The following is a 21,364-nucleotide window of genomic DNA, read 5'->3' as shown; positions in this document are numbered from 1 at the left end:
TAAGGTTTGTATCCTGGACCTACTCCCTCATTTGCTTTTAGTTAGTAAACTACTGTACCATGTTAGCAAGCTTCAGTGGCCAGACCAGCTTGTGTCAAAGGTATATCAATATCAAATATTGTAAAATACTTCAGGTTTGTATATCTAGGAAAAATGCAAAATATCCTCCATTTACTATATTGCAGTCATTCATAGTTACTAATGTAATGTCCTTAAGCTTCTGCTATATAAGATTTGAGCTAATCTGTAGTTGTAGAAACACCTTATAACTGCAATAGTTATTGAAGTGGGCTTCATTACTTCAATCAAGACTAATTTCAGGTGGACAGTGGGGCTTTAAAAAACTTGTGTAAATACACCTGAGACTTACAATGCAGTGATTTGAGAAGTACAGTACTTTATACAGGCAGTCCCCGGTTACTGGCGGGGTTCCGTTTCTGAGGGTGTGATGATAACTGAAAATTGCCGATAACCGAAAATCGGCGTTTTTTGGTTATCGGCGCCTCTGTTAGGCATGTATCAGCGCCAGTACCCAATTATCGGCGCCAATAAGTGGAAATCAGTGATTTTTGGCGCAGAAAATTGCCGATTTTCATCACTAGACAAGCCCCATAAAACCGGGTCGCTGTTAACTGAGCCTGCCGTTAACCAGGGACTGCCTGTAATTAATTATTATACTATTATTCATTTTTCATCTATATACACTATCATGTCATCTTTAGTCTAATGGTAGCGCTTGACGAACAGGTAGTCGAAGCAGTTTGGTGAATGTAGAGGCTCGAACCTTAGATGCACCGTCGCTGGCGCGGCGTTGTGTTTTAGCGCGCTTGACTGATCTTACACCTTCACTATATCAGCAGTTGATCAGCCAGGGTGCTGCAGCACTTCTGGTTCTCCTGCCTTCCAACCTGCTTGGCCTCTCAGAGGATCAGCAGAAGGTATGTTTTAGAGAAAAGAGAGCACTGTGTATCAGGCTTTTGTTGTAACTGTACAGTTGTAGAACTTGTATAAGAAGTGTTATTTAGAGGGAGCAGTATGCTGAATATATTGTCCTTTATAGTGTAATTTTTTTTACTCTTGCATATCTTTATCTTATGGAAAAGTTAAATGGTAGATACTCCAAATGAGAAATGTTGCTATTTATGTATTTTACGGTATACTACACTACAGTGATTTCATTACCCTTTACCAAACCAATCATAAAAATCACTGATGTTACATTAAATAGTCTCTATACACTTCATTGTTATAGAAGAGAAATCTCCTTTCAGGTTATATGACAGGACCTTTGTGGGACAGTTAGAATAATTAAGTTTTCTGGAAGTTGGTAGTCCGTGTAATAACATTTTTTTCTCTTTCTTGGAATCATATTAGTTGGTTCATGATGTTGAGGAGGCAATGCTGGATAGCGATACTCAGATTGCTGTATACTTAGCATTCGAAACAAAAGAGCTCACAGAGATCTATGAAGCTGTTAGAACTTCAACAAATACAGATTCAGCGTCATCTGCTGCAGCAGGTTAGTACTGTGTTAGAGATTTCACTGTAAGATGAAGTAAGCTTTAAAAATGCTAAGTTTAGGTTGACATTACCCTGGCAAGTCAGCTTAATGGACAGTTTGAGTGCTGGCCTCTCAGTAAGTAACAAAAGTCAAGACAATCCCCAGAACTAACTTGCACAGCTTATAGTTTACTGCAAATTTGGTTTCAGAAATTTATCTGCAAAGTGAATTGCTTCTAAAATACAGTACATCAGTGCTATAGCCTAGCAAGAATGTAGTTCTATCTACTTATGCCTGCTATGAAAATACGAATCTCATACAATACAAAAAAGACCGTAAACATTTTTGCTTCTTTTTTGAAAAGAGAGAGAGAGAGAATGCAATGTATATTTTTTCCTTGTGATTCATTTGTGTATGTATACTCAAACTCAGACCAAAAAATGTATATAGTATATACAGTATTAAGTATACCACTTTATTAAATTAAATAAAATAAAAATACCAGAGGGAAAAAGTGTGTGAACAGTAAGTGTGCTATGTTTCATAACAATGCATACCTGTGTGTATGGACATGCACACATTCACTGACCAAAAAATATATATCAAGTAATAAGTATAGCATTGCATTAAATAATTATAGAGAGAGAGAGAGAGAGAGAGTACTTGGTGTTTCATAGTGTGATGTATGTGTACGTACAGACGTGCATACGTACACAGATTAAACAAATTAAGTATATACAACAATGCGTTAAATACTTACCAATACTGTAATACTGTATACCAAACTGTATTCTATGTAGCCTTACCATGGGATTAAAAAAAACCCATGCTTACAGGCTTAGATAGGAAAGCAATTGAGGCGTGCACTGGAATAACCAGGTTTGGGCACACCCCCTCAATTTTCGTTTTTTCATCCCAGAGTTGGTTTCACAACATAAACTTTGGTGTGGAATGGCGCGAAACCTTGTTTGCACACTGTAAACGCATCCTTAAGCCATTTATAAATAATTTTTTGTAATATTGATATTATTTTTTGCTTGTATACTTTTATTACTTATTGTTGCAAGACTGGACTGCTGCTGCATACTTGTACCAAAAGACAATTTTTAACTTACGTGTGACTAGTAGTGCTGAATTATCTCCAACTTGGAATTATTATTAGTGATACGTACTAGCTACTAGTAGGAGCTACTTGTAACAAAAAACAATACTAACAAACACTTACTGTTGGTATTAAGGAAAATTGTTGCACTTACCTGATACTCATTCATTATGACTTTGTTTTGTTGTTTGACGACTTGGACTCATTTTTTTACTATTAATGCCTACTAGTAGGAACAAGTAGCAAGTAGTGTCATACACAAACACCCAAACTGACATGTATTATTATACTATGTTGTTTTTGTACCTGTAAAATTGTTTTAATTGAATTTTTTTGGAATAATAATCTTCTTGCCGATTTCTTACTACTTGCTACTAGTAGCAAGTAGTAGGAAATTCTTATCACATTAACTCTCTGGGAAGGGAAATGCGTCTAAAACTTAAAACATTACATTTTTTGAGTTTGGGGCTCCTTTTATGCAAATTCACAAAAGTAAATTAATATTTGAATTTGCTACTTGTTGGTGTCACTTAAGACACTTCTAGTTGCTAATGAACATTCCAAAAATTGTATCTGGGCTACTTAAACCAATTTACTATTACCAACCAACAAATTCTCAATCGGAAATTTACCTGTCGAGTATATAAGTGGTGAAAAACCATGTTCAAAATGTTTCAAATGCTTAAAAATGCCATAGCACATTCAGTTATTGCTACTTTCTAGCTTCTAGTAGCAAAAGTTGTAAAGTCTAATTTTTTTTACTACCCAAGCATTCAAGTACAGTAAATTTGCAACAATTTTCATATAAACATTTTTTCTGAGAAACAAATAATAATGTTGCTATGGCATTTCTAAGTTTTAAAACTTTGAACACGATTTTCTCGCCTTTTTAAAATGTGGCCAAACCTGGTTATTCCAGTGGATGCCTCAATTGCTTTGGTGTCCAGTAAATTTAGTGCACTGTACTTACTAGAATGTTCCATGAAGGACGAGTCTCCTATGAGAATACAAACCACTCATTTTATATTGGAATTTTTAATTTGTTCCTGTGAGAATACAAACTAAGCATTTTATATAGGAGTGTTTCCTACATAAGCTGGAAATGCTCTTTGAAGCTTGGTAACAAGATGATTAATTGGTGACAAGTGGGTGAGTGGAGTGGCACTGCCCACACACATTAGTAGCCCTTCACTTTTTCTTCTTTTTTTGCCTGGTTTTGGAGCTTGAGATTTTTGTTTTTGGTGGCTGTTCAGTGTGTCAGAAGTATCTTGATATAAACATGCTTCTATAAAGCTTTCACGACTGTTGTTTTACTTACTGTTTGTAGATTATAAGTCTTTACAGTAAGACTTATACTGTAGTTTGAATGCCTGTGATAGCTACGAGAAGTCTTAAATTTCCTTTTGCTGGAGATTTGTATGTGAACTTTTCCAGAGGTGGTGTTGGTTTTCCATCCCTGCCCTTCATGCTCTCTGCTTCTTTCTTGGTCTTTGGACTGCTGAAGAATAGGGGGTTGTGCTTTGGGACTCTTCACCTCAGAATTATCCTTCAGGATTTCCCATGGTGTTCCCTTTTGTATGTGGGACATTTACCGCCATTCTCTTGTATGAGACTGAATATCAGGAGAAACTGTCAGGTGGTCTCAAGGTTTGGCAAGACTTCTAAGGTGCAGCAGGGCAGTTCTATCCAAGTAGGCTTGTTTCTACAGTGGCCACCCCTGAGCTTGTGGCTTGTACATGCTGGTGCATTGCATAAGCTCTTGCTCCACACTTCCACTCCTATCATCATTGCTACTTATGTTCACATCATCCATTCTTCTTGGATGGTTGTGAGAGGTTAGAGTAAGATCTTGATGGAAGGCCTGAGCATGCATTTGCACATCTCATTTTTTTCTGTCATGCCCTCTTCTTGCTCTGAATTGCAAGTGTGTTTGTGCTTAGGAATCCTCTCATCCTACTAAAGGTGTGATGCCCTTGCTTCTCTCTCAGGTATAAGTCAGTGATTGTATGGGTCCCTGCACTCCTCTTATGACACTGAGTTGGTGATTATCAATATGTGTAAACGATCTCCTACTTAAAGTTTAGTGTGTCCTTGCAACAATTGTTGATTCTGTTCCACAGATGCTGCTGGCTGTTTTAGCTGCTGTCTTATGAGTCTTCATCATTTGAGCATTGTTGCATGAGAGACAGCATGTAGAGTTGAAAACAATTTCTGCCTCTCACCTCCCATCTGTGTTCATACTCTTCTCTTTTGTTTTCTGTCATCCCCTCCTGTCCCCGTCCACAGACAAGTATGAGGTTGATCCTCTGGCATTTCTCCAGAGTATACCTTCTCATGTAGGAGGACCAAAAATCTTGCGCTCATCTTGGGAACTGAACTTGGAGTGATTGGTCGAGTCACAATTACTTGCGCATGTCCATGTAAAAGGCTTTCTTCAGGAAGGTCATGCCTGTAACTTACTTTGTCCACAAATTAATTTACAGTTTCACATGGGTTGAGTGAGACAAAATGGGAGTAGTGTCTTAAAGTTCTCCCCTGTCTTTTTCATCATCTCCTGTCCTGGTCTGCAGACCAGGATAGAAGAGGATGTTCAGGAATCTTTCCTTTTAAGAGATCCTCCAGGATTTCGCTAGTTTTTTCCTTCTCCTAAAGGAGGAGGAACATCTTGCTCCCATCAGGGATTGAACTCCAGGAGAAATGGTCAGTCTAATCATAATTCCTCTTGCAGGTCCATTAACAAGACTGCCATCAGGAAGATCATGCTTGTCAGGGGTTTGCCCATGAAGTCTGTTATTGTTGTAGGCCTGTGTATGGTTTTGATCAGTTGTCAGTACTTTTGTTGTGATACTTTGGTATCATAGAAGAATGGGGTCCAGCTCTTAGACCACACATTCAGATTCTTTGTAATCATATGTTCATGATAGGTTTTCCTCAGGATGGTCATCATTCTTACAGTTACTCAGTTGCTTGCCCCTGTTAAAACACTGTCCAGGATCTTGCATTACTTGTCCTCTTTTGTTAAGTACTGTATGCTCCTGCTCTGCACTTGCTTTTGTATTGTCAGTTCAAGTGTTCACACACCTATGCTTGTACTCTACGTGTGTTTGTGCATGGGTCATGGGTCAGGGACCTCCTCCTTCCCCAGAATTTGGGGTCACAACCTGATCCTTCATGTTGCCTTCCAAACCTTAATTTGGAAATGGAAGGGAATTAAGGGGTGGGGAAAAGCAAAAGATGGCAGAAGCACTGAGAATGGAGCAAGGTGTAAAGCCACTTTTCATTAGACTTTCATCCCTCCTTCTGATGAGGAATCTTAGCCTCAGAATACTTCTGTCTTCTCTGTCCTATACTGATTTAACTGCTTATAATCATTTTTGAAAGGGTCTTCACTGGATGTTGACCTGTAGGAGGATTTTCAGTGTGGAGACCATGAAATGAATTGTTTTATGTTTCTTAACTCCTTTCCCAAAACTCTAACTTTTACTTCAGTATAGCATTGTCATTACCTCTTACCATCCTGACAACTCATTCTTGGTCCGTACTACCCATGAGAAGGTAGTGGTTATACATTTATCTAACCCTTGTTGTACAATAGCCTCCCCAGCCTCCCTTCTGACTCCCTGTCCTGTGAATGGAATAATGTCCTTTGTGAAGCAAAGACCTGGATTCTGTTCGTTTTAGCACACAGGGTTCAGAGTAATGTTTAGGGTCCTGACTAAGAATTCCTTCCTCCCCACATAAGGGAGCCTCTGTAGGCCATGAACATTTTCTCCTTACCCCTACACTGGTTGCTTGATTGTTGTGTAGTTTTTCCAAGCTCCTTTCAAGTAAGTTTGCATCCCACCTAAGGGGCATTGTTGGGCTTAGGTTGACACAGATGTTTTGGATACTGGGCCCTTACCCCTCCTTTGCACCCTTTTCAGCTGTGGGCAGTTGGACTCATGTTTGTGCTAGTTTGGAGGATACCAGAGAACTATGCAGTGGACCCCCCCTACAATTTGTGGTTCTGGATTTGTGGCTTCACCTATTTACGGATTCCTCTGTGGACATATATACACATTATTCGTGGAAAATTTGCCTATCTGCGGTATTTTTCACAGAGAAATGTTCACAAATTACTGTATTTTCATATTTCCGTGACTAAATGCACTTTTTGTGATAAAACTATTAAAATATTCAGGTATAAGCATTTTTAGAGGGTTTTTTGGTGTTTTGAACTATCAAAATCGGAAGTTATAAGCATTTTTAGAGGGGTGTCAAGTATTCGCGTGCGGTAGTGGTACGCATCCCCACGAATACCGTTTGTCGACTGTACAACCAAGTACCTGTGTGAAGACTTAAGTAAGACAGTGTGTTGAGATATCGGCATGATTATGATTACCAGTAAAAAAATCATAATCCATGGCTCCGATTACGTAATCATAACCAAATCATAATAAAGAATGAGATAACTCGTATAATTATAATCAAATCATAATGAAAAATTACTGTGCAGTGATAATCATCATATTTTTCTTGTCAATGTGATTATTGTGATTATTTCTTTGTAATTTCCATGAAGCACCTCGCTTTCAAGTCCAAGTATATTTTGAAACCTTGGCACCATCTCATGTTTTTACTTCTTTGTGTCTCATGATATATTATCACTCAAATGCACACAAAGCCTATACATGTTTCAGCAGACTTGAAATGCAGTGCTGGTAAATATGATTACCGCTAGGCTGGTGTGGGAGTGCACAGCCACAGGGCATTTAAACAAGTTGTCTGTGTATCTGTTGTGGAAACTGCCTATCATTGAGAGAGAGAGAGAGAGAGAGAGAGAGAGAGAGAGAGAGAGAGAGAGAGAGAGAGAGAGTGTGTGTGTGTGTGTGTGTGTGTGTGTGTGTGTGTGTGTGTGTGTGTGTGTGTGTGTGTGTGTGTGTGTGTGTTACTTGTAGTCACCCAAGACCCAACACGTTTGTACATGTACATGCTGCTGGCTATGTAAAGCAGACAGCAGCATGTTTGTACATGCACATGCTGCTGGCTAATTTAAGGCAGACAGATGGTAGTAGAGACTCAGTCATCACTCCACTCCACTCTCCTCATTAAGTACATCTTTAGATCATCATGGGGAAACCAGTACTGGACCATTTTCATGGCAGCTCCAAACCAGATCCTACTACCCAGGTGAAGCTGAAATGCAAGCACTGTGACAAAGTTGTTAGTGGTAACATTCGATGGACTTCAAATTTCCATACTCACATGAAGGTAGGGTATCAAATAATTGTATCACATATCACCTTCATAAACGAACAGGGTTCTGAGTTTTAGAGAAATTTCTTCATAGTGAAAAATCTGAGGCTATATAAAGAATATTGATCCAGCCAAGCCAAGCTTGATCAGTTAGATTGTCTAGTAAAGCTAACCAGATATGAACTTAATCTCATCAAGAAAATAACAGACATCTTGACACCATTTGAACAAGCAACTCTAGAGTGCCGGGGAGAGAATGTTGTCATGTCAAGCAAAGTAATTCCATGCAAAGTAATTCGTGGACTGAAAGCTGAGCTTGAACAACTTTCACAGTCACAGACATACAAGTCAAAGATGATTACTAATCTCAAAAGCTCAATCGAGAAAAGGTTAAAGATCTGTGAAGACATGGAGATATTTCAGCTGGCTTCACTCCTAGATCCATGCTTTAAGATGGACTGGTGCTCACCAGAAGTCAGGGTCATGAAATCCCTACTGAAGTCTAAAGTTGATGAAATTATGCTTACTGCCACTGAAGAGAAGGGTTCCTTCCAGGAAAATAAGGAGGGCCTGTCCTCTACAAAGAAGTGCAAGCTGTTCAGATTCATGACATCATCAGCATCCAGTGAGCTGCCATTAACGAGGTCTACCCTGTGTAGATCAACATCAGCCTCATCACAAGTAGAATCATACCTGAGTAAGCCAACAACAGAGGATGACAGTGATCCCCTTCTCTTCTGGCAACAGAACCATTCAGTGTTACCCCACGTAACGATACTGGCTCTCTGATATCTGTGTATCCCAGCGTCATCAGTTCCAGTTGAGAGATTTTTCTCTATTGCTGGGAAAGTCTCTCGTCCTGAACAATGCAGAATTACTGATGTTCGCTTTGAGGAGTTGATGTTTATCAAGTGTAGCCAACACTTAGTAAGTTAGACATTAGATGAGAAGATATGTAGCCTATAAGAAATCAGTTGTATAACAAGTTCTATATTTTGCAATGAGAAATTCTTTGCTTTCATTATTGCTGTGATCATTGAAATAAATTCATAGAAGTGATGTATTATGTACTGTATAGCAAAAACAAATAAAACCTCTTACACACAAGGTATGTTTTTGATACCATTAGTTAGTAAGTTATCAAATAGTTATATTACTGTGCTCAAATATGGAATAGTGCACTTAATAGATTTAGTTTGCGACCTACTAAGGCATTGTACTTGACCATTGCTAATTATTATTTTTTTTTATAAATAATCACAGCAAAATGTGATCATGATCATAATCTAATCATGCACAGAAAAAAAAAATCTAATCATAATGAAAAATACCAAACTAAAGTAATCATAACAAAATCATAATAAAAAATGAAAAACAAGTACAGTTATCATAATCTAATCACAAAAAAAAATTCAGACCATAATCAAAATTAAATCATAATCCTTTTTTATAATCATGTTCTAATTCATGATGTTGCAGTCTAGAAGCCTTAATTTCCTGCTTTTAAATGAGAAAAACAGGACTACACAACCTTTCCTAGAGCATGGTTTGACGTAGTTAAATAAACTCCAGTACAGTTGGAGTGATGCCAGTCAAATGTGTGAGACAATCTTCCCACCCGAGTTGAAAGCCTCCTATATAAAAGGAGATTATTTGCATTCCTGTAGGAATAAATATAAAATTTTCAGGTTGATTTTTATTTTTCTGAATGATAGAAATCAGAGCCTTCTATCATAATCCAACCTCAACCATCCCTTTACTTCATGTTACCAAAGGAAAAAGTGATGGGTTACTTACAGGTGATTGGGTGGCGCTCACCACCACCTACCACCAATTAACCACCTTGTTACTGGGCTTCAGTTACCATTTCCAGCTTGCATTGGGAACACTCCTACGTAGAAAGCTCTAGTTTGTACACTGAGAAGAAATATAGATCAACTTTGAGATTTGATACATTAAATTGATTAACTTAGAGATTTGACACATTAAATGTTAAGTAATTCAGAAGCTTTTTCTTACAGAACAAGGGTTTTCCTCTCTTGAACACAAGTCTACATTATTGTCTGAAAGATATACTAACTGTATTTATACTGTATTTGTAAAGCTCTTATGAAATAATAACTGCTTTGTCAAATTTGTACTTTCCCAGCAATGATGAGCTCACTGTCCTCTGACGGCTACCAAATTGTAGTAGGAGGAAGTCAGTCAAAGCTGATCACTGATATGTCCATTGCAAATGTGCAGGTCTGTATAATATGTGTCTAAGCTATATTTAAGTTCAGGGACAGATTTACTTAAGGAAATGGGTTTAGTCTTAAACTGTGGGTTCCAAGTGACAGTTTAGTTTAGGCTTTTCTGACTTGACATACAAATGGTTATGTAAATTATGGTAGTTATCAGTTCTCAGTAGCAACTGTTTCTGTGAACACTGTTTACTTTACATTCAGCTGCCAAAAATGGGGAGTTTATGTTATTTCTGAAGAATAAAAGTACAATGAAAAACTTTTGTAATGAACTGCCGAATAAAAATAAAAATTTTGTAATTAACTGCTGAATAAAAGTAAAACTTTTGTAATTAACTGCCGAATAAAAGTACAATGAAAAACTTTTGTAATTAACTGCCAATTTCAGGGGTAAATGGTTGCATGTTTTTAGACTTTATCTTAATATGGAAGGAGTAATGAGACTAGCAACTCAGTGCTATTATTCAAATCTGATTTGAGTGGCAAAAATGGCATTTAGCTTCAAAGTGAACTCAAGACTTACTGTTTAGATTTTTCAGAGAAATTAAGTTGCACAGACTTAAAAAAAGCTTGCAACTTATTAGGCACTTTCTGAATGTACTTGTTCAGTTAGAGTAAGATGACTTCAGAGAATCAGTTGTATTGATAGTGACTGGTTTTTTCATTTGAGGACACAAGATGAGGTTTTAAGAAATAGCTTGATACAGCAATGTTCATACATCATATGTCTACGTGTTAGTGTTAGTGAAAACACCAGGAATTGAAATTATGGAATCATAATAGTATTTATGCAGTACTGTTCTCCATTCTTGAACTTGGCTCTTCTCACATCAACTGAACATGCTGAGAGTCATTCTAAAAGTGATATGTACAGTACTATCAACTTGGTTATCATGACCACATCCTGTAGCATCAGCCCTATTTTGTGCAGCAGCACTGAGCTCTAGTTGGGATTTTTAATGAATTGAAAGGTCTATACATTAAAGGCCATCATTTTTTTTAATCATAATTTAGTGAAGTAGGAGTATCAAGAAATTTAAAAGACAATTTGGTACTGTATAGGAATACAATGATAATTCATTAATAGTCATTTACACAGTTTTTGTATCATAATGGTGTCTGATTGTAATAATATTGTTTTTTTCATTGTGTACATTGAAGTATTTTTCAGAATTAATCTCTACTTCATTTGTTTTATGTTTTTTCTTTTAGCTTTGTGTTGTATTTGGTTCCACTTGGCTGGTTCATGTTTAATTTCTTACTACTGTATTCTCCTTCAAGTTTCTCATATTCTATACCAACTCCCAAAATCTTTGCTTCATCTGTTCCTTTCCTTTTGTTTGTCAATCAAAAGTTTGGCTGTGCAAGTGATCACTTTCCAAAACTTTAGTCAAGTTTATTTAGGGTAATAACTTTCAGATATTGAATGTGAGCAGAATTGAAAAATAGAAAAATTGTAATTTTTAATATATTCTAAATATTTTTATTATTTTCTCCATAGTATTGCTTATGATCTGTTAATGGGAAAGTGGTTGGACAGTAACAATTCCACCTTATTTAATAAAGGGAATGAGAGTTTACCTCTTATTTACTGTTTATATTGTGGTCCTGCTAAAGTCAGTTATAGTACAATAATAGTGATAATTTCTGAGTACACAACCAGAGAGGATTTTAATTTGCATCTGTATTGAAAGTTGAGGTAGTCAGTGATTGATGATTGCTTTTCACTTTGATATAAAGGTACTGACCACTTGCTGGATTTTAATCATAAATAGGGTGACCTCGCTTGTTATTGTAACTTGTTTATGAATACTGTAAATACTGTGTACCATTTTTTTTTATTAGTACAGCATTGTGATTTGATGGTACGATTAAACTACTGTAAAATAACGATGATCATACATAATAATATGCGTAGTGTTGAAGGTGATAGCTGCATCAGCGGCATTCAGTTTGCATAGAGTTTTCTCTATTTTTCTAATAATTGATTTTTCTAGGTTACTGCATTCTGACAGATACACACCAATATTGGTCATACTTGGAGAGGAAAGCAGGTTGCAAAATTAGGTATTCCTCCTGCCTACCAGCATTAGGTGACCTATTGCTTCTGTAGCTGACAGCTGATGCCAGGCACAGCAAGAAACGACTGTTCCGAACATGAAACTCACAATGATGTCTGAGATTCTGCGAGCCGCCTGGCGCCCAATCAGAATATTCGTCAGGAAATACCAGAGAATGATGTCACACACCAGCCCCACTGCTCAGCAAGGCTGCAGCTTGGAGAAACCATCAGCGGTAAAATTTTTGGCTTGCGAGAAAATCTCGCTAACCAATAAGCAGCGCAAATGTTTCTCCTCATCCAATCAGCGGGCAACTGAATTTGACCCCCCGATGACCTTCTTGTATATACAGGCAGTCCCTGGTTATCGGCGGGATTCCGTTTCTGAGGGTGTGATGATAACTGAAAATTGCCACTAACTGAAAATCAGCGATTTTTGGCACTTTTTCAGCGACTTTCGGGGGTTATCGGTGCCAAAAAGCACCGATTTTTGGTTATCGGCACCTCTGTTAGGTATGTATCGGCGCTGATAAGCGGAAATCAGTGATTTTTGTCGCTAGACAAACCCCATAAAACCGGATCGCCGTTAACCGAGCCCGGTGTTAACCGGGGACTGCCTGTAAAGGACAAGACTCACATCAGAAGTCAGTCTACTCCCGTCTTTTGGGCGTGACCATGCTCAGTGGAGCCTGAGCAAAACGTGGCCTTGATCAACATCGAAGAAGACTTTATCCTGAAGGACAACTCAAAAGAAAATTTTTCCTGAAAGACAACTCTACGGATGATGAACTCCCTGTTTCAGTTCCTGTTACTGTTTTACTATGCATACCAGAAATAAACTACCTACTTTTGCAACCTGCTTTCCTCTCCAAGTATCACCAATATCGGCATGTTACTGGCAGAATGCAGTAACCTAGAAAAAGCAATTATTAGAAAAATAAAGAAAACTCTGTACAAACGAATGCCGCTGATGCAGCTATCACCTTCAAAACCATGTGTATAAAAGAGGGTCTACTGCCTATTTATGATAATAATAATAATAATAATAATAATAATAATAAAGTATGAATTGTTTTCAGTCATTCAACTTTTTAAGGCAATATAAGTTGTTGCCATTATAATGAAATTGTTTGTTGTCCAGTTCCCATTATGTAACCTCAGTTTATTGCTGGTTCTCCTTTTATATTGTATGTATAACTACTGGTAGTGTTTAGTGACCATCTGTCAATATATTATCCAGTAATAGTTGTCTTCCTTTAAAATTACTTTGAGAATTAAAGATTTTCCTTTGAGTGCTAATTAGACTGATTACTCCTTTTTTTTTCAAAAGACCTTTCATATCCTAATACGTAGTAATTTATGTCTCCATTTCATTCTTTAATAGCTTTACTTTTCATTATAGGGTAAACTAAGTGGATATGGCATTGAAGAACAACTGCCAACTATAGCAGTTGTAGCCCATTATGATGCATTTGGAGCCGCACCAGTAAGTTAAAGTTTTATCTCTTCAGCCTGATTGAAAATATAGTGTACTGTAATGCAGTTTTAGTGTCATTAGTAGCTCAGTTTGTTCCTTAGACTGAGATGCAATTCTTGAAATTAAGTCTTGCTAGATTTTATGTAATACAGTACATGATTTTAGATTTTTAGATACTTTTTTTTTTATCTGGTAACACATGGTTTTACAGTCCAACCTCTTAAATCCAGGAACCTTGGGGCCAGGCCACTGCTGGACCACAGAAAATTCTGGAATATAGAGTACACCCCAAAAAAATGAAGCCCCTTAGAGTACACCCCTAAAAAATGAAGCCCCTATATAAACATAGTCTTGCAAGCTAATTCCACCTACAAATAGCCTAGTTGCTGACTTATCCTACTACTGTACTTGACCGAGTTCTGACACCACTTTTTATCATTTTGTTAGTCATATATTTTCACGTTATCATTTTATAACTTTATACTGTGTAATTTTCTTTAAAACTGTGTACTTTGGTAAACACATTTAGCCTACATTCCTGAGTTAGCCTAACAGTATCTCAACTGCTTAACTTTTCTCAGAATCTGCAGAATATTATAAGTGACTTTCATCTCCTAAATTTACTATCTTCATAATTATGGGTATTAGTTTCTTCACCATTTATTTTGATTGTGGAGGGTAATGAAATGACAAAAATAAAGAATGAATTTCGGCTATCACTCAGTGCATTTGACACTTCGCCATCAAAAAGTAAACAAAGCACACCGCCATCTATTGAGGAAAATGAACACTAAACATTCACTAACGGGACAGGAAAGATAGAAGCATTTTCTAGCATAGATAAAGATTTATGCTTGCACTTCTTACCTCTAGTATCATCTGATCTCATGGGTGGCTTATCAAATGGGTAAATATACAGCTGCATATATAAAAGAAATTATCAAAACCGTATCATCTACAAGTAAGGAATTCGTGCGTTGCCAAATTTCTCATTATTTTCATTAAAAGTTTTGACTTGGTATAGCCTTCTCAAGTGGAATCTTTAAAAAAATATATTTATTCATTTAAAGTTAATATCGAAAAAATAGTTTACTTTTCACACCTTTTCATTAATAACAATTATTTTCATAAAAACAAAAGAGATATGGCATAATCTTTGCTGTCGGGAAGTTGTAAATAGTATGTTGCACTGCCCTTGTGGCTGCTCAGCGAACTAATGGTGGATGATTCAAAATCGAGCCACAGAATGCCGGTTTTAAGAGGTTCGACGGTATTGGTATTTAAAGGGTTTCCTCTTTCAAAACAATTTTCACATCATCATCATCACCAATATTTTTATGTCAGCTTTTTATTCACTGTGTTAAAAGGGTAGGATTTCTCTCTACCCCTCTCTGTCTTGTGCATTTGTGTTTGAATTCAAATTTAGTGGGTGTTTAATTCATAGTCTGAGTCTTCAGCTATGTCCTTCATTCATAATTTCTACTGGGCCTTCTTGGAAGTCTTTGTACTGCCACTTTTCAGACTGAGTGTTCCTTATCCCTTGTCATCTCAGTTTTTGTAATCTCAGCCTGTTTTTTCAGCTGCTGGATACCACTTATCTCTGTAACTTCCTAATTCATGCTATGATCTTCACCCTGATCTCTGGCCATGAATCTTAATATTCTATTGTCACATCTTTTCAAAATTTCTCGTCTCTGCTGTGTATATTAGTACCGGTACTTGCATGCATCGTAAGGTTTGGCTTTTATTTTCCAGTTGTCCAGCAATCTCCACTTTATCCAGTAGTTGCTAGTTGTTTTATTTTTTCTACTTTCTCTATAAATGCTTTAACAGTCTAGTGTGTCCCCAGAGTAATAGAACTGTATTCACTTCTATCAAGACTTGCCCTTCCACCATAATATGCTGTTCTACTTCCCTCTCATCCCCATTTGCTCTTTTACATTTCAAGGATTGAAAATCTCTCCCCGCCACCACCACCATCTTGTCCATAGCATCCACAGTACTACTACTTAGATGTCGTTTTTCTATTGCTTCCTTTCCAGCCACCATAAACTTGGGTGCGCTTACGGTGACTCCCAGTTCCAGTCCTCTCCATCTTTATTCTTTATTCTTCTAAACATTTCTGCAATATATAAGGGATTTTGACAAAGGAAAAATCTATTTCTGGGGGAAGACTCAGTCACCCAGTGAAATTGGTTCAATTAGCACATTTCTAGGTATAAGATTGCTATATATACCAGAGAAAAAGCTGTGTAGAATGCTGAGTTACTACCTCAGTTGATCATCTTAAACAGATAATCGATATACATCAGTGAGCTAATACGCTTCCACAGGCCTTCGTCCAATAGACTTCTCAATTCTCAAAGTCCCAAATTGGATGAGCCATTACACACTTGTAACACAGAATACTCACCCGACCGCTAAGTAGCCGTCATCACGCAGACTGAGCACGTCATCTCAAATTTAGCACTCCACTAAAACTGAGTATTTTCTCCGGTGGGAAAACTAGGGTGGGTCACTGGTGACATTAGGTCTTCCCCAGAAAATAGATTTTCCTTTAATCAAAATCCCCTTTCTGGCCGACCTATGTCAGCCAGTGAACAGTGACAGAGAATTAGCTATAGAAAGCAGTGGCCCTACCAAAGAATACACAATCGAACTAAAATAAAACATTTAAAGAAAACTTCACTGTGTTTTAATACTGATATTCAAACATTATCCACAAAAACCAGAATTCAGAGGCACACAGGTAAAAATTCAGAAATTCACAGTAAAAATTTTGAGGTACTCAGATAAAAATTTTGAATACTATGATATTAATCCAACTAGGATAACAAGGCTAACAAAAATAAATGACAATGAGGCATTTGTGAAATAAATAGGCTAGGCGGGGGCAGAACTGACCCAAGGGCAGACGTGGGGCAAGCAGGTGAAACAGGGGGTCAGGACTAAATTCATATAAACTAAACTTGAGTTGACCAGGGGAACCACATTACCCACCGCAACTGTGGAAAATTTATGGGCTCTAAAGACTTAAGATAGTGGCGTTTAAATACTTTTGGTGATTTCCCAACCGTATACTTATGATCATCAAATTCATATAATGAAAAAAGTTGGTAAAGTGGCCACCGCATTTCCAACATCAGGGACCCTAGTACTGATTCCGATTTGCTTAATAAAATAAAGAATTGTTGTCTGATGGCTTTGAGTGAAATATTGCCTCTTCCCTTTAACAAAAGGGGACCAAGTTCTATTAGAGGTCCATCTAGTAAGCCATAAAGCATTGACTGGGCACAGAGATAAATCTTGTGGAAGAGGGACAATCTTCCAAGGAGACCACCTATTCTATGGTCTTCGTTCTTTGGTAAAAACTGGATCTGGGATAACAGAACTTCACGTGGCGGAGTGGAAATCAACATGATTAGATTCTCTAGAAAGAGCAGACAGTTCAGAAATTCTAACCCCAGGCTAGACTTACTAAACAGAGTTTTCCTTAACAGACCAAAGTACATGAACATGAAAGATTATCAGTGTCTGATGCCTACCTAAGAACATCATTTAGAAGTACCAGGAGACCGTGTGGACAGGTTGCTGGTCCAAAGCCGCGCATGCTTTTGGGATAGACGAAAAATACGAGTCTGAAAGATTAATATTAAAACAATGTAAAAATATTCTTTTTAAAGCAGATTAGTTGTAGTAACAGTACTAAAGCCAGACCCTTTCTCGAATAATGACCTAAAGAAAGAGATTGCTAGGTTGTGGTCATCTCATGAACATTTGATTCTCTCAGAAACAGGCTAATTTCTTAATCAAAGGCAAGTCATACTGCCTGAGGTAGATTCTCTTTTATCAGATTCAATGAATAATATATTAAGAGGGTCAATTTGGCGTCTTTAAGCGCTGAGATTTCAAGAAACTAAAAACTGAGGGCACTGAGAATTTTGAGCAGCTGACACAATCCGAGTTTGTACTATTTGTGTCAACTGTGGGTTGTGAATAGGTCTGGGAGTGAGCTTCAACTCTGAAGTAAAGGAAACCAACTGCTTTTTGGCCAGTTGGGTGCCACCCATGTTTTACTCGGCCTCTGAATGATCTTCAGCTTTGCAAAACTTTCATCAGCAAATTTACCGGGGAAACAGAAAGATCCTTTGCCACCTGTTCCAATCGATTGTCATTGCATCTGTGGAATAAGCCAGAGGGTCCAGATTGGAGCTACGTAACAGGGAAGTTTGTGGTTGCGCTCTCCTGTGGCAAAAACAGGTCTACCTGAGACCCGGTACCTGAAGACAAATCCCACGCCAACGACTCTTGTCTAGAGACCACTCCGACTCCAGTGGGGGTTGTCCTGGAAAGTGAGTCTGCAATGACGCATTCGGACACACCTGCCAGGTGGGTGGCTGACAGATACCAACAATGTTTTCCTTGTTAGGAGAAAATCACACCATCACTTGATTCCAGTGTGACCTGATTCTGAGCTCCTGTTCAGGCAATGTGCTATAACTGCATTGTCTAGTACCAACCTGTGTGAATCTGTCTGGCCGGCGAAGTTTCTTTAACGTTAGGAACACCGCCACGGTTTCTAGGATGTTTATATGGAACTGAAGTGAACACTGTCGACCATCACGTTCCTTGGATCTTTTCCGTGTTGGGGTATCCCCCCCAACCGCTCAGGAGAGCATCTGTAATGTACCCACGAGACATCGGAGTAAAATTGGGAGAGGCACTGATGTTGACCAATCCTCTGACTGTGGGCCATGGGCTAAGTCTTTTCCTCAAGATCTGGGGATCAGAGAAAGTTTGTCTCTGCTCCGCCTGTTGGCTCGTTCGCCAAACCCTGTTTATATCTTTCAGTTTGGTTTTCAGCAGCAAGTCTGTTGAAGCAAACTGAAGAGAGCCGAGAATCCTTTCCTGGGTGCGGCACAGAGGCATGCTTGTTTCTGAGGAACTGTCTAGTAGCTTGGCTGTTCCTTTCTCTGGCTGGTGCAAGACAGTTTGGCGATGCTGAGGTCCCAATGAATCCCTAGCCACTGGAATTGAGCTGCTGGGACTAAGCGTGATTTCTTCCTGTTTATTTAGAGCCAGGTATTCCAAGAAATTGATGACTATATGGGTTGCTCTTGACACTCTTCGGCATTGGGTGCCCAAATAATCCCAACGTCCAGATACGCAGCCAACATGATCCCTTGGGACATGGCTCTTGACGACTGTCTCTGCCAGTTTGGTAAAAATTCTGGAGTGCGATGTTCAGCCCGAATGGCATGACCCTGAAGGAGTAAGCTTGTTTCCTAGTCTGAATCCCAGGTAAGGAGAAAGTTTCGAATAGGATGTGATAATATGCGCCTGTAAGATCTATAGAAGATGATGAGCCCCACGAGGAATGTAGGGTCCGCACCTGTGAGATTGTAAGCATGAATTTGCTCCATTGAATGAATGAATTGAGACAGGACAGGTCCAGAATTACTCTCCGGCTTGTCTGAGTCCTTCTTCGAACACTGAACAGACTGGCCTGAAATTTCAAGTGTCTGACTTTCCTTGTGCATTCTTTCTGCAGGAGTTCTTCCTGCAAAGTCCTGTAAGTCCTGGGATGGGTGTTGAAGGAACACGACTGGTGGGAGGCCCCTTTACCAGCTCCAACCCAGTCTTCCCGAGAGACTGTGCTGGGCTGCCTACAGACTGAGCCATGATCCCTGAAGAGATACAATCTTACTCCCTACCTGGGAGTATATATTGATTGAGGAAGGTCTGCTACAGCCTTATATATATTATATATATATATATATATATATATATATATATATATATATATATATATATATATATATATATATATATATATATAATCTAATGATAAGCATGATACACATACTAACAGAGAGTGCCGATGGCAAAAATCAGCAATTTTGGTAGCTCACCAGTAAGTGCGAAAATCGGTTTACCGGTTATCGACACGCCATCACTTCGCTAATGGCCGGGGACTGCCTGTATATGATATATATATATGTATGTATGTATGTATATATATAAATATGTTTATATATATTTTTATATATTTATATACATACATTTATACATACATACACACAGCATCCATGACTATAGTAAACAGCTACTGGAAGGTTATCACAAGAATTTGCGATATATTTTGGTGTATGAATAGACACCAATATTAATCCCAAATTTGTATGATAAACTTGCCCCCATCTACAGTATACAGTAGATATAATAAATTTACAAAAAATTATTTTGTTATTAATATTATTACTGTGTAGTTTTGAAGACCTCTATTACAGTAGTATATCCTGTGTGGAAGCTGTCTTATTTTAGGTTTTAATGCAAAGCTATTAATTGCAGGAACTGTCATGGGGTGGAGACAGCAATGGTTCAGGTGTTGTCATTTTGCTAGAACTTGCTCGCATTCTTTCTCGCCTTTACTCGTCTCCACGGACTCATCCACGTTTGAATGTAGCCTTTCTGTTGTCTGGCGGGGGTTACATTAACTATCAGGTAAGAGTGATCACAACATATCTGTAATGTTTTGTGGCAGTTTTTAATAAAGTCCATTTCTGTTAGTTCCCTTTGCTCTCTTACCACATAGCTGTCTAATTAATTAACTATAGCTTGTACCAATTTTCAGAACTGTAAAATCCTTTGCTCCAGCCCAGCCTATTAAATTAGAATTTGACATCTGGTTCAACTACAATATGTACAGTGCTGCCCCGCTTTTTCATGCTTCACTTTTCCATCCATTTTGTCGCGGATTTTTGTGGAACATATCTTTCAATTTTCTGCGGGAACTTTCACCAATATGTGAATTTTTTCTATATACTGTATCTCTAAAATTATCACTAATTCCTGTATTTTTTCATATTGTGTTCTCTCTCTCTCTCTCAGGGTAATGTAAAATGTATTTTAAATATTACTGTAAAGGGTTTTTGGATAATAAAATTTGTAATTATAGCATGGAAAATATGAAAAAATGAATGACAAAGTAGCATCATGTTTATCTATAAAACTATGTACAAAACAATTAATTTATTTGTTTTGTACAGTATACTTTTATAGATAAATGTGATATTACTTTGTCATTCATTTTTCATATTTTCCGTGCTATAATTACAACTTTTCGCATTTCAATAAAAAGCAGACTGGAAAATAAAATGAAAATGATTAGCGAATATTTTAGATATATTGTACAGTATGCTATCCAAAAACAACAGTAATATCACTGTAAAGAATTTTTGTCATAAAAATCTGTATTTAGTTATGAACACGATATGAAAAAATACAGTAATTAGTGAATAAACAGTGATGCTCTACAAAAAAAAAGTGAATTAGTGATAATTTTCATTGTTTTTATCAATGTAAAAGGAAACTGGAATGACTTCAATACCACGAGAGAAAACGGCTATACTTATGTATACAGGGGTAACTTGATTAGTCATCAAACATTCTGTAACACAGATTTATTTAATTTATATTAAAAATTTTACAGATTTTTTGCTGTGTTTACATTAATAATAATATTTTAAAATTAGTAAATCGTTGTTATAAGCGTTTTGGGGGGGGGTCTATCTCTACAGTAACAGTTGTAAAAGGGTACTAATATAAGATGACCAAGGGTGTTTTGGGATGATGGTTTGGGGTGTATTTTTGTTTGAACTGATAAATTGTTTTAGTACGATAATTTAAGGTATATATTGTTTGAACTATTAAATTAGGCAGTGAACTTTTAAAATAGGCAGTTATA

The 21,364-nt window shown here is 37.5% G+C and overlaps 1 protein-coding gene across 1 annotated transcript in view; it reads left to right on the top strand.

Moving 5' to 3' along the window:
- LOC136838906 (BOS complex subunit NCLN) overlaps positions 1-21,364 on the top strand; it is a 60,083-nt gene that overhangs the window by 11,147 nt on the left and 27,572 nt on the right. Inside the window, exons 2-6 of the mRNA XM_067104598.1 lie at positions 748-938; positions 1,375-1,519; positions 9,988-10,082; positions 13,543-13,626; positions 19,969-20,121. Coding sequence (XP_066960699.1) covers positions 748-938; positions 1,375-1,519; positions 9,988-10,082; positions 13,543-13,626; positions 19,969-20,121 — 668 coding nt within the window. The remainder of the gene's footprint in view (positions 1-747; positions 939-1,374; positions 1,520-9,987; positions 10,083-13,542; positions 13,627-19,968; positions 20,122-21,364) is intronic.

This window comes from Macrobrachium rosenbergii, chromosome 1, assembly GCF_040412425.1.
Source record: "Macrobrachium rosenbergii isolate ZJJX-2024 chromosome 1, ASM4041242v1, whole genome shotgun sequence".
NCBI classification, from domain to species: domain Eukaryota; kingdom Metazoa; phylum Arthropoda; class Malacostraca; order Decapoda; family Palaemonidae; genus Macrobrachium; species Macrobrachium rosenbergii.
Note: the sequence above shows the minus strand (reverse complement) of the source record. Positions and strands in the feature narration are given on the sequence as shown.